This window comes from Capricornis sumatraensis, chromosome 10 (assembly GCF_032405125.1).
Source record: "Capricornis sumatraensis isolate serow.1 chromosome 10, serow.2, whole genome shotgun sequence".
Taxonomy (NCBI): Eukaryota; Metazoa; Chordata; class Mammalia; order Artiodactyla; family Bovidae; genus Capricornis; species Capricornis sumatraensis.
Window position 1 is genome coordinate 71,645,185 of NC_091078.1, and position 14,392 is coordinate 71,659,576.

Here is a 14,392-nt window from a genome sequence, read left to right on the forward strand (position 1 = left end):
ATGTGGTTTTTGCACCTTTTGGCAGAGAAATAATGCATACATCATACTATTTTTCTTTCCCATCAGCAACATACTAAATATCATCTGAATCCAAGAGATGTGTTCCCCCAAATAGGAAACAGTTAAGACAGTAATCTGTCTGACTCCCTCATTTCATTGGTAAGAAATAGAGATACAGAAAGATGAAGTAAATTGGGCAAGGACCCAGGAAGTTAATGCCAGGACTGGGAAACTCCAAGCTTCTCTCAGGCCTATCGTAATACTTTCTATGATGGTAATGCTTTCTTCTTTTAAGATTTCATATTATGCAGTGTTACACACATATTACACTAAATGTTTTCTTATAATAAGATGATACGAGAGATCAGGTTTAGTGACCAAACAGTCTAAGGCATCTGTGTTCAATCCCTAACCCGAGATCTTTTCTTGTCATCTGTCCCTTCTATGTGGTTTCATGTGGTAAATGACAAACCTGATTAATTGAAGTCTAATATATTCCATTGCTCACTCTACAATTAAATGCTGAAACAGCTTACTCATTTATATATATATATATATGCATTTGAGGTGGACTATACATATGAATTCACTTTTTTTTTTAATAGAAAAATAAATCAACACGGGAAATGTACCTTCTACTGTAACGCGAAATTCATGAGTGGCTGATCCCAAGAAATTGTTGGCTGTGCAGCGATAGTTTCCTTTGTCCTCATAGGAGACATTCTCTATCTTCAAAGTGTCGACAGAATTATTTTTTGATTCTCCTCCCTTTGGTAAATCACCTCCCATTTTGTTCCAAGCAACTTTTGGAGTTGGTCTGTGAAACAATACATAAATGGTAAACATTTTTTAAGTGAAAAATAAAATATAAAGAAATCCACAGGGTACTTCCCTCACTGTGCTAATTTCAGGCCTGCACTCAAGGGTTCCACTGAAAACATCAGCCTTCCCAGTGCACAGACTTGCACACCACCATCCACCATCTGTAGTGAAGATCAGGGTTGGATCACGTCTCCCTCATTGCAAACTCCTTTAATAGGCTACCTCTTCAGAAATCTTCTGTTTCCTCTACTAAGAGGGCTAGCTCCATGGAAGTGCTGAATACGGATGGTTAGATGAAGGATGGATGACTGGACCCATAGAAATGTACAAGATTTTTTTTCAAGTGTGCTATCTCCCTGTGGGTGGTTTTGAAGGGGCCAGAAATAACAGCCGTCTTCCCCATATGAGTTTGAAAAACACCATAAACTAAGACTCAAGGTTTATGATAGCAGCGGGTAGCTGTGACACCCCTCTTAATCCTTATGAGGCTGCTATTGCAGAATAAGACTCAAATGTGGGTGCCCAGCGTACTGGCTAGACCGGGGAATAGCTCATTTTAGGCCAAGGTGGGCTCTGAGGCATAGACTGGGTCACCCAGGCAGACTGTCAGCCTAGTAGGGAACACAGGAACCAAGGAATGAACCAAATCTCTCTTGATGAGAAAAATCAGATTGCCCAGTATAAACAACAAATGGTAAAAGTAAGAACAAAACAAATCCCAAGTTGATAACTTGTCATACATCAACCCAGTGACATTTTCCACCTTATCTGGGTGGAAAACAGGAATGAGGAATCAAGCCAGCTAGGTTTAAAACAGAAAAATCCCATCTGTTGGGATTTTTGAAATGAAAATTTTTGAATGCAAACCAGACAAGTGGAGAACTGGGACGCTCTATGACTTTTGTGATTTAAAAATGATATGAAGAACAGTGATGCCTGATTTTAACTAATGGATGATTTTTTTTTCTCCTCTTCACTTGAGCTGTATGACTGAGTGGAAGAAGTATTTTTGCCGTTTTTACTGATGACTATTTTCTTCTCACTACATTTCTTTTTATCATTAATACCTAAAAGTTATTGAGTATGTTCTAAATGGGAGCATCATTATCATCATTTTAACCAGTGAGGATTCTAAAGTTCAAGAAGTTAATTTGTTTAAAGTCACTGGGGTAATAAATGACACATTAGAACTTGAAATTGTCTGACTAAACTTGTTCTTTTGATCAGTCTTCTATTTTATTTGTGCTTTCCCCATTCTTTTTTTTCCCCTTCCGAACCATGAATTCTGAGAATATATGCTTATAGGCAAATTAATTAGTTACTAGTTAATAAGTGAACAATTCATACTGTTTGCATCAATTTTCTTAAATTGTATTGTTAGGCAATGGTTAAAATAATTCAGTTATTATGCAAAAAAAAATAGAGGTAAAAATGATGATTTTTACACGCATCTAGTCTCTTCCCTCACTGCATAAGTACTTGTCTGGAACCACCACCACCGTTCATTTCACCAGACTTAAAATATAGGATATACTACTGACTTCTGTAGGGAACAGTAAGGATGCTCAGATAGGTGGCTATGACAGTGTATTAGCTGTTGGCTTCCTGAGCACATCACCCAATAGGATGCATAACCCATATCTCCTAACTGCTTGCTTTGCACTCCATCTGTCAAAACGGCAATTTGCCAAAGTGCAGGCTGCTCTGGACCTTAGTTCCTCCAAATCAGGGGATTTTTGTAAGCTCATACTTTAATGGTACAAGCATCTCACCTGCTGTAAAATCTTTTTTTTTCTTTTTGCCAGTCCTTGGAAACCAGCCTAATCTTCTAATACCTATTCTTTGAAAGAATAGGATAAAATGATTATCTAATAAGTATCATATGACTATAAGACAAATTCATCTGGGGACACATCTGTACCACTGCAAGAACATCCAGCTATTGTCTTGCTAATGTTTTTCTTTCCTTTTTCAGAAGTTTAGTAAACATTTACTAACAGCACTTGAACAATAAATTTTCGAAGGAAAATATGCTGCTTAATCCATTTTTATACATAAATCCACACCATACCATCATCTCAACGTTTTCTTTAAATCCTTGCCCAGCCAACTTTAATTCTTAAATTTCCTTTGTTTGCAAGAGAATTGTATCTAGCTTCAACCCATGAATTCACAAAACAGAGAAAAGACAGAAAAATTGAGCCCAACAGTCAGCAGAGGGAATTTGCTTTTAAGCCTAACGAAGCTTTCACAGGATGTGAGTGAGTGTGAACTGGTCCATGAATGTGCTCTTTCCACCAAGGGACTCACCGTCTGCACTCCTTTTGGGGAGTGAACACTTTTCTGAATAAAATTCACAATGTTGTTTTTTAGCTATTCTTAGTTTCTACCTTACAGAATCTGAACCCCTCAACCTTTCCCTCTGAAAGCTTTCCCGTTTTACTTAATAGTATCCACATTTTCATTATTACCAGCCATTTTCTGAAACACCTACTATACCCCACTCCTTTAGACTCAGGCACAGTGCCATCCTCTGTCCACCCTGCCTTTAACTGAACAGGACAGTTCATTTGGTTGAAATATGCTGAAGAAGTCAAATTTAGAGGTAGTATAGGGTTCTGGAGACAGACAGGATGGAATCCCAGCCTCCACTGCGTACTAAGTCTAGAGAGGTGAAGTCCACTCTCCGGCCTGCACTTGCCTAACCAACAATAGGAATGAGTCATGAGATGCGTGTGGCAAGGATAAAATGAGCTAATGTATGTGAAGGGCAAGACACAGTGCCGGACACATAATAAAGAGGACAATATCTTCATTATACTTATTACAGTAGAAGGTTCGTGTTTAAACCTTCTTAGAGGGCCTCCCTGGCAGTTCAGTGGTAAAGAATTTGCCTGCCAATGCAGAAGACATGGGTTCAATCCCTGGTCTGGGAAGATCCCACATACCATAGAGCAACTAAGCCTGAGCACCACAACTATTGAACTGGTGTTCTAGAGCCCAGGAAGTACTACTGAAGCCTGTGCTCCACAGCAAGAGAGGTCACTGCAATGAGAAGCCTGCACACTGCAACTAGAGAGCAGCCCTTACTCGCCACAACTAGAGAAAAAGTCCATGTAGCAATGAAGACCCAGCACTGTCAAAAAGAAATAAGTAAATAAATTAAATTTTAAAATAAAACTTCTTAGAATACATTTTTTTTTCAAGTACTCTAAAAATTTTACAATGTATCACATTCACCTGGAAGAGAATTAGACCAGATAGGATTCTCAGTCCAAATCCATGATGACTACAAAGAAAACCCTTCAGATGAACTTCTCTGACAAGGCCTTAGGAATCCTCAAGTCCCGAAGACAACACATGCCAGTGCTCACTTTTTCTCTACTGGCTCATGACGCTGCATTTTCTGAAAAGCCTACAGAGTGTATTTTATTGAAGACCATCCATGCAGTTGGCAGCCCACTCAAGAGGTAAGTTATGGCATTTGTGGGCAACAGGAGAAAGGAGTGACTGACACGTTCTCCCTGCCCAGAGTCAACCAAGAACAGTGATGAGCCATGGAAGAATGTAATTTCTACCACTATAAACACGTATGAATACGAGTAAAAATGCAGGCAGTTACCAACATGATCCAAACGAACCTGACGCTTTCATCTCTTCACATAATACAGAGATAAATTATCTGAACAGAGGCCATGTCACTGCACATCTAATTACTCTATGGCAACATACTTGGGCAGTTTAAGACAGATAAACAACCTGAATATTTTGCAGCATGGAAAGAGAAATTTACAAAGCTTAGGGGTTATAAAACCATTAAAATCTGCTCCTTTCGTTCACAGTCCAATTTAAAACCACTCATTCAGAATATACACTGAACAATGAATGAGTATGAATTTCAAATTCTAGTCCATGAACCAGATGACCAGCTATAAAAAGCCCTTAGTTTACAAACTGAGTATATAAACTCAGGTGCTAGGAAGGTGGGATATATTTTCCCGTGGTATTCCCAATGGCAGGGATGGGTATGTGGTGGTAAAGAAGGGTGATGATAGCAAAGAGACAATCTTGTATGAGCAGGTATTAAATAAGATGATCCTTGTTTACCTAGACTTATGATAGCTACTTAACAAGCATCACAATTTCAAGAGGTGACCAAGTGAAGTCTTTTCTTGGAGGATTCGCAAAACTGTACTTTAGGTGTGAAAACAACTTTGGTTCATTGGTTCTGATGTGAAACTCTCTTAAATCGCATGATCTGGGACTTCTTTGGTGATCCAGTGGTTCAGAACCCACCTGCCAATGGAGGAGACATGGGTTTGATCCCTGGTCCAGGAATATTTCACAATGCCACAGGACAATTACACCTCATGTGTCACAACTATTGAGCCTGTGCTCGAGAGCGCGGGAACCACAACTACTGAGCCCACGTGTGTCACTACTGAAGCCTGCGTGCCTAGAGCCCATGTTCTGCTGCAGGAGAAGCCACTGCCTACACACGGCAACTAGAGAAAGCTTATGCACAGCAACAAAGACCCAGTGCAGACAAAAAATCCATTTAAATTGCATGATCTAGATCTGTTTGTGTGCAAAGGACATGTGGGTAAAATAAGAGAGATCCACAGAACCTGGGGAAACATAACAAGCAGAAGCAGAACAAATAATAACAGCAGAAAGACATAAACGTGGCACCAGTAGTGACAGGCTGACTCTTCACAACCTCATGCTCTCAGGATGCATCCCCCGTTGACCGAGGTAAGGAGGGCACTGTCCCTGCCACCTCCATTCACACTTTCACCAACTGACAGAGCTATCTAATTATAAATCAATCTCGGTCACAGCCTGATATCTGCAGAGAGAAGTGCAAATTACTTTCCCCAGAAATGTAGTAACAGGATTTTCTCTTCTAAAGAAATCATTTCTTAAAGATGCACGCAGGCACACTCTTCACTGCTACCTGATTCTTTACAGAACAGAATGGAAAGAGCCGTGAACAGGGTCAAGTTACTCACAGGCCTTCAGCAAAACACTCGAGCAGCAGGGTGTCCCCTTTGAGGACGGTGATAGAAGACTCACTGCCACTTTCAGGAGGAGGCAACAATAGTCTGGGTTTTCTCTGCTTGATTGAATTTGCTACAGAACAGAACAGAAAAGACTCAGATTTTGTTCAAACTAAGAAACTCCTTTGGCACTCAATCCTTCCTAAAACATATTTAACCATATGGACCTGTGTGTATGTATGTATATTTACATACAGATTTTTATTTATTTTCACACATTTATTTCACATATATTTCACACATTTTAATATATTCCTATTTAAATAGATTTCACTCTTACCAGGAAGCATGGGTTGCCCTTCAGATACATTAACTAAGTGGTGCATCAAGTTTTATAAAGGTTATGATTCAAACCACATCTTCAAATTCAGAAGTTCAGTGTTCAAGATAATTAGTTTCTTGATGAAAGCCTTAAGTTCATTGACAGTCAATAGCTTTATATTCCACATTTTAATCATACTTGGTCATGTTTGATGGCCGTGTGTATTTTTCTTGAATTGAATGTGCCTAAGTATCTGACAGGATTCCTCTTATAATACAGTTTCCTGGTCCCTACACCCAGAAACTCTGATTCAAGAAGCCCGTGGTACACACCAGGCATCTGTGAATTTATCAGTGAGGTGATTCTACTTTCAGTCTTGTATCCTCAAAGACACTGTTGTACAAAAAGATTCACAAGCCATCTCAGTAACTGGTAGGGAAATGTTCCATTTCTTATTTTCATAAAGTGAAAGTCACTCAGTCCTGTCTGACTCTTTGCGACCCCATGGACTGACTATACAGTCCATGGAATTCCCCAGGCCAGAATACTGGCGTGGATAGCTGTTCCCTTCTCCAGGGGATCTTCCCAATCCAAGGATCAAACCCAGGTCTCCTGCATTGCAGGCAGATTCTTTACTGTCTGAGCCACCGGAGAAGCCCCCTTTTCCTAAGAAGCCTTTCAAATACAATGGAAAATGAGGAAGCTTCCATTTTCAATGCAGATTCTGATTTCCGTTCCAAGTGTTCACACAAATTTTGTTTCACATCCAATGTCAATGTGATTTGATGTGATATGCGAAGTGTAGAGGTGAGGGCTGCTATCAGAGTAGAGGAAGGAAGGTACTGACAGCAGTGTGTACCTTGCCATAGCTTCCTTACAAGTGTTCGTGTTTTGAAAAATATGAACATGTATTATATGGTGTGATTTTTTTTTTACACTTTTATATTGGAGCACAGCCTATTAACAATTGTGTGATAGGTTCAGACAGACAGCAAAGGGACTCAGCCATACATAAACGTGTGTCCATTCTCCCCCAAACTCCTCTCCCATCCATGTGTAATGATTTTATTGAGTGCTGAAAAGATACAACAATATATGTTTGTGTTATTGACATCAAAGGAGAAGATGTTGCCTATATACACCTAATCAGTCCAATTTCAAACTGAGGGTACAGCAAGGAGAGCCCTCATCCAGCCCTGGTGATGTTATCAGTATATTAGATTACCAAAGTTATCATGGAGGGTTCATTGCTGGTGCCAATTATAAAAGAAATATTTGTTGCATTCAGACAAATGATTCTTTTCTCTGTAGAAAAACTACTTACTATATAATTTGGTTAAATGTTCTATGGGAAAAAAATTTTTTTAAATAATAAAAACCATTTCATAGACAAGTGAGCTTGGAAAATGCTGCAACTTATATTCTTTCTCACTGAATCACAATGGACAGTTGTGTAGTAAGTACTTCAAGAGGTCTAGAAAGGAAAATAACCATTTGACTTTCTTATACTCAATGCCTTCGCTACTTCTGTTACACTCAACCATTGCTTTTTCCTTTCTTCATGTAGCAGCTCTCTGCCAAACTGCTGATTAACCATAAGGGGCATTTTGGCAGATCCATAATAATTACTCCATGAAAAACATAATGTTATATATGTATATGTATTTACTTATGGTAATTATATCATCAATAAGTATGTAGGTGTATTTATATAGTTATGCATTCATAAATATTACCCCATTTTACATAGAAAATAGAACCCTCTATGTTAACCGTTTCCTTACTAAGAGTATCAATATATTAATAAACTCAGAAGGTATTAAAGTTCAAATTCTGAAATGACAATGAGAGACCACAGGTGAAAATAAATGTCAACATTCTACATGTCATCAACTTACCCTTGGAAATATTTTCTGTGGATGAACTCGAGTCATTAACATGCTTTACTGAAATAAAAAAATGGAAGAAAAAACTCACAAACATAATGGTAGATGCTGACATCAAAACAATGAAAAGCCATAGTTTTCTCCTACAAAAATTACAAAATGAGGTATAAGCATACTTCACTAGAACAGCACCTTTGGGAACATAGTTGAAAAATATTTATAGAGAGCTTAATCTTGAGCTACCATAGATGAAATCCAGGTGGAAGGACACAAATTAGAGCTCCATTAAAGAGAACTGAGGTTACTGAAGGATGCTATAGTGAAGCCCTGACATAGAGAATCAACACACAACAAATTGATGAACCAAATTATTAAAAAATTATGAACCACGTTAGACAATGGAATGGTCATGCCAACTTTTGACTCTACCAGAGCCAGTTATTCAGTGAATGAATTTCTGGAGATTATCTCTGCCCTTTGAATCTTGGTTATTTCTTTGACTAATAATGACAGTTTTCAAATTTAAGAACCCAGAATGCCATCTGCATAATCAAGTAGGAAAGAGAAGCAATTCAAATAACTTTGCCAATTTGGGAAATACAGAAAAATTCGATGTGATAAAAATGATCATATTACTTCTTGTTGCTTTTGACTCTGTTCTTTTCTCCCACATTTTCAGCCTTGCCAGTTTATCCAAAATCACAGAGATTCTGAGCCTGAGACTTGCTGAGAAAACCCTGGAATTTTGTTCTGTATTTCACACAAGGAAAGTGACTCGACTCTCTAGTCCTCAAGTGAAATACACTTGTCCTGTGAATTGAGATTTGATTTTCTGGCTGCAGGAGACAGAGCTACTGTCGATGCGCAGCTGCAGATGTTTCTTTCATCTGGAAGGAGTCTCCAGAGTTCAACTAAACAATGCTGGAAAATATCAACCCAGCTTTAACTGGCTTCAACCAGAATAAAATTACAGACACATTTGTCTTCCACATTCATGCTGGCACAGTAAATTATTTCAACTTACAACTGTTAACTGTTAGCTTCATTGGCATTTTCTGCACAATAGTCCTCAGTCTCGGGAACGCAGCAAAGCAACAGTAATCGTTCCGACTGTCCTGTTCCTCCACATTTGCGAAGTACAGATCTCCCTTTTGGCTCATGTATACTCTCTCATCTTGCTTAATGTGTTCTAGTTCTGGAAGAGAAATATCTTTTCATTAAAAGGGGCAATTGTCCTTTATTATGCCTCATCACCTTTTTTTCATTATCCTTTCTTTCATATTATTTTGTTTTTCATGTAGGCTCTTCTTATTCCTCCCAAGTCTGGTCTTACTATAGAAGTGATTAGTGAGTAAGAAGTAAAACCCAAAAAACAACAAGAAAATCACTGAGAGAGCACTTATCAGCATTAACTGAAGTACCCTGATGGACAATTAGTCTGGGCATTTGACCTATCCTGACCATTTCGGATTCTATTTCTGCTCTATGGGTCTGCATTGACTTATTTGAAAACTAGTTAAAACAGATAATGGCCTAATTATTACTTTTATTATATTAGGATCATATTTGTTAAAAACAGATTTTCACAAAATTGTGTTTGAGATATTAATCCCTCTGCCATGATACAGCCTAGTTAGGTTCTAGGATGGATGGAATCTGGAACTCTGGCTACAACCAAGAGTAGCTTCTTTTGCTTTCTTCCAAATACTGTACGATTATTACTTTTCTCTGTGGGTCATAATGAGAAAAGATGTAGATAGACCTGCTAAGGCACATGCCAGAGGTAGGGTTTACAAGAAGCTGGAATCCCAGTGCAAGAGCTGATAATAGCTTTTGGAAAATTAAACACAGAAGTTAATACTGACTTCTAATACTACTAATAATTTGTGCATCACTGTATTAAGTAGGTGCAACATATTAAAAGAGAAATATAAAGCTAGCAACACAGATACAAGCCTTTCTCAACTTGACATACTGTATCGTATTAACAGACTCTACTCTTTCCAGATATGACAAAATCAACATGTATTCAGTGGTTTTCTAGTGCTTTCATGTATATTCACAACTTAGAGCAGACTATAGATGGAAATAGTTTTTAAACTATACTTGATTTCACATTCATAGGTTCATATTAATTTTGTATCCTTCATTTCAGTATGTCATTTGACACAATGCATGAAATTAAAATGTCCCCTTATTGATAGAACAGAACATTACTTACCAATATTCATCCAATAAATGTGTAAAGGTGGCAGGCCTTTGGGAGGGTTGCATGGAAGGACAATTGGATCACCTTCCTCCACTTCAAGAGGGTCAATTTTTTCTTTGGGAAATTTTGGAGTATCTGATATAAAAAATCATTTAAAGACACTGTTTAAAAATTTTAATCTTACAAGTAATGCTTAATGTTACAAGTATTATCTTAAAGCATTCTTCTTGTAGAAATTGGAACATTTTTAGTAAATTCAACACCCTGAATCTTCTTGTCTATGACCTGCAGAGGAAAATACTGTTAACAATCTGTGCTGCATCATTATACAACTTTAAAAATATTTCTGCATTCTGTAACTGGAGATAACAGATAATTTTGCTTTGACATCAATAAGGCAACAATATGCTTGTGCACATTTCTCAGTGAAGAGGTATAAGCTCTGAGTCATAGGAGTTGCTTGTTTTAAGTTTTCATAGATTTGGTGTCATTTTTCTCTAAACCTTGTGATTTATTTTTAGGCAAGTATTTATTTTCTGTCTTTTGCTTTATTCTGAAGCCCTTGAATGTGACTGGCAAATATTCCATTCAGATCATAATCAAACAAAATACACAATTCAAAGCCCACATGAGGAAAAAATGGTATGAATACAATGAAAAGCCAAACATGACCACTAGAAGTTGCAAAGAGAGCCATCCACATTGGAATCACTCCCAGTAAACAAAATTTTAAGTGAAATGAAATGGATGTAGGACAGGAGACTTGGCAGTATTTGAAAATATTGTTTCTTTCCCATGCTGGAATCAATTTCCTAAAAAGGTCAATGCAATTACTGAGAATGTAAGTCACAACAGTGCAGAATTTGAAATAGAACACTGAAGTTTGATATTTTATGAAGTTATTTATAAAAGTTTTAAGAATATTCAAAATATATTCCACCTCAACATTCCTTGTACATCTGCACTATAGAATTACTTAGGGTTTGATAGATGAGAAAAGTCTTATATGAGGTATTTATAGCCTTCCTGACCTGGTGGAATTTATTAGCAGTTATCCATCTCTATATTTCATTCTTAAAATATGGCTCACAAAAGATTACTATTATTCCTGAGAGTCTAAAAATAGGTTCATTTACTGTCAATTTTCCTCTTGAGAAGCTTTGTGCCCTTCCCTTGCCCCTCACCCCCACCCCCTACTGTAACTCCTCAGTGATTGAGGGAACTCGCTGACATTTCTTATCGATGCACTAGCTACAGTGAATTGCTTTTTGTCTAAATTCAAGGACCTTTCCCAGCTTAACATCGCAGGGGGCAGTGTCTTTATTACACTGCCTTTGCCAGTTCAAAAGACAGGTGCTGGCACGTGACAGTCCTCAGTGGATTCCCTCGCAGTCTACTCATTCTAAAATTTCTCCTGGCAAGTCTGGAAATAAAATTTGAGATAGGAACCATCTTGGACACGAATTTGGTATATTTTCTGCAAAATGATTTGTATAACATTTGGTGTCAGTCAAAGCTAGGGCTTGACAGATTTGAGTTTGAGCAAGCTCCGGGAGTTGGTGTTGGACAGGGAAGCCTGGCGCACTGCAGTCCATGGCGTTGCAAAGAGTCGGACACGACTGAGTGACTGAACTGAACTGAACCATCTTAGAATCATGCTTTTGCTCTAGGTAGAATGAAACTTCCAACAAAAGACAGAAGAACATCTGAATATATCCCCTACATGTACCTTGTTGATAAATTATCAATACCACCTATTTGGTAAAGCCTTAGCTTTGACTGACAGCAAATGTTAAACAAGTCATTTTGCAGAAATATACCTTATGCAAGTAAAGTGCAGTAACTTACAGAACTAGTATGTACCCTAAGCTCCAAATTCAAATCACTTGTTTAGTGAAACTCGCTCTAACTAAAGCTCAGTATTTATTGTTATTGAAGTTAGCAGTGTTGTTTGGTAGTTATTGAATCTATTTATAGATTTCCTTATACTCAGATAATAGAAGCAAAAGAGGAAGGGAAACAGATTAGGAAATGAAAGACGCATGTAATCCTGTTTTGTAACTAGCAAACTTTACAGTGCCAAATATGAATACACAGTTCCCTGGGCGGTATCTAATGTAAAGTCACTAATTAAGTTGTATAAAGCCCTAATTGGAGAGCTGTCTCTTTAGAAAAAATTTAATAATTCAAACAGATAGTATCGCCAGTGAAGCACTATCATCCTTGCATTAATTAAATCTAGATTATAAAATTCTAATTACAAAAGTGTAACTATGTTACTCAACTGGCTTCCAAGGCATTCATAATAAAAAAGATAAAATAAGATTTAGAAGTCTACCAAAGCCTTTATCACATACCATAAATCTGGAACAGCTGTAACCAAAGAGTGAAATTAATACCTGGAAACCGGGAAGAATATTTATATATTTAATAATTTAATGCCCGAGAATAAACACTGTAAAGGATATAAAATTGTCAGGGTTTTTTTAGATCTTACTCTTTGACTTTCAAACTATATTGTAAATTTGATGCAAAGCAAAAAAGTGAATATTTTAACATCCACAGATAAATGTGAAATTTAATTATTATAACAACTGCAAGCATGACATCTACCTCAATTCAATTTAAAAAATGACTATTTAACTCCAACCAATGACTTTTGCTAACTGTATTTCTCTGGTGATAAACATTAGCATTGTTGAGTTTGGACAGATGCAATACTTTAAAAACATGAATTGTAAACAGTCATTTTTCTTTTGTATGAGGCAACTACACTGCTGGAGCTCACCAACACACTTCAGATGAGTGCTCTATTAATACCAAAAGCAAAATCACTTGATTGTGTATCACTTAATTGTGACTGGACTTGATCATGGAATGGTGTCTTTGCAAAGGGATCAGCATCCACGTCTACATTAGCATCTGCCTAACTAGGATTTGAAGAATGTTTGGAATCCCATAATATCAAGTCTAGATGAAGCCATAAACATTTAGTCCCTATCAGTCGACCTCATCAGAAAATCAAGCAAAGCATAGCACCCATCCCTTTACTACTTTTCAATAGGCTTCCACATTCATTATTCAGTGTAGCAGACAAACTTCTAGTAACAACTTGAAGGGCCCAATTCCTTAAAAACCCACCTAGCATGGAAAGCCTTTCGGAAAGACAAATTAGCTACATGCTAGCAATGGCACCCCACTCCAGTACTCTTGCCTGGAAAATCCCATGGGTGGAGGAGCCTGGTAGGCTGCTGTCCATGGGATAGCGAAGAGTCAGACACGAGTGAGCGACTTCACTTTCACTTTTCATTTGGAGAAGGAAATGGCAACCCACTCCAGTGTTCTTGCCTGGAGAATCCCAGGGACGAGGGAGCCTGGTGGGCTGCTGTCTATGGGGTTGCACAGAGTCAGACATGACTGAAGCGACTTATCAGCAGCAGTCTTCTTATTGAAGCTATCAACACACAGCAAACCTGCAAATACAAAATCTCTAGGGGCTCTATACTTGAGGTACTGACAATTAATTTTGAAACTCATCATCTTAACTCTTCCAACTAATATCCAAAAAAAATAACATCTTTATATTTGAAATATAGCAGACTTGTGAAAAACAATTTTTTTATCTACAGACTAGCCTATAAATGGCTCTGGCCTGGACACTAAAACTAACTGGCTATTTTGCTTCAGACCACTATCCTTACTTTCTGTGCCCCCTTTTTACTTTTCTCTGGTATCTTAGAATCCTTTCAATTCATCTCTCTGCCACTGCTGCTAAGTCGCTTCAGTCATGTCCGACTCTGTGCGACCCCATAGACGGCAGCCCACCAGGCTCCCCCATCCCTGGGATTCTCCAGGCAAGAACACTGGAGTGGGTTGCCATTTCTTTCTCCAATGCATGAAAGTGAAAAGTGAAAGTTAAATCACTTAGTCGTGCCCGACTCTTCACGATCCCATGGACTTCATCTCTCTGGTCTCCTCAAAAGCCTCCCTCAGAGGCTTTTCTTAAGGACAAGTTGCACAGTCCCACATGGAAACCAACAGTAAAGAACTGGTAATGAAATGTCCTCAGAGAAATTTAATGAAATACAAGTAATTCTGACTAACCACGTCAATGAAAAGGTACTAGTGACTTAACCATTACCAAGTTACATTA

At 37.9% G+C, this 14,392-nt stretch overlaps 1 protein-coding gene across 3 annotated transcripts in view; it reads right to left on the bottom strand.

Annotated features, from left to right (window-relative positions):
• CHL1 (cell adhesion molecule L1 like) overlaps nt 1-14,392 on the bottom strand; it is a 91,803-nt gene that overhangs the window by 61,644 nt on the left and 15,767 nt on the right. For 2 of the 3 annotated variants that reach the window (XM_068982723.1, XM_068982721.1), the window contains exons 4-8: nt 10,252-10,374; nt 9,055-9,225; nt 8,043-8,090; nt 5,835-5,955; nt 633-817 (exon numbers count right to left, since the gene is read on the bottom strand). In XM_068982723.1, the coding sequence (XP_068838824.1) occupies nt 633-817; nt 5,835-5,955; nt 8,043-8,090; nt 9,055-9,225; nt 10,252-10,374 (648 nt within the window). The remainder of the gene's footprint in view (nt 1-632; nt 818-5,834; nt 5,956-8,042; nt 8,091-9,054; nt 9,226-10,251; nt 10,375-14,392) is intronic. The other variant, XM_068982722.1, reaches the window with a different exon arrangement.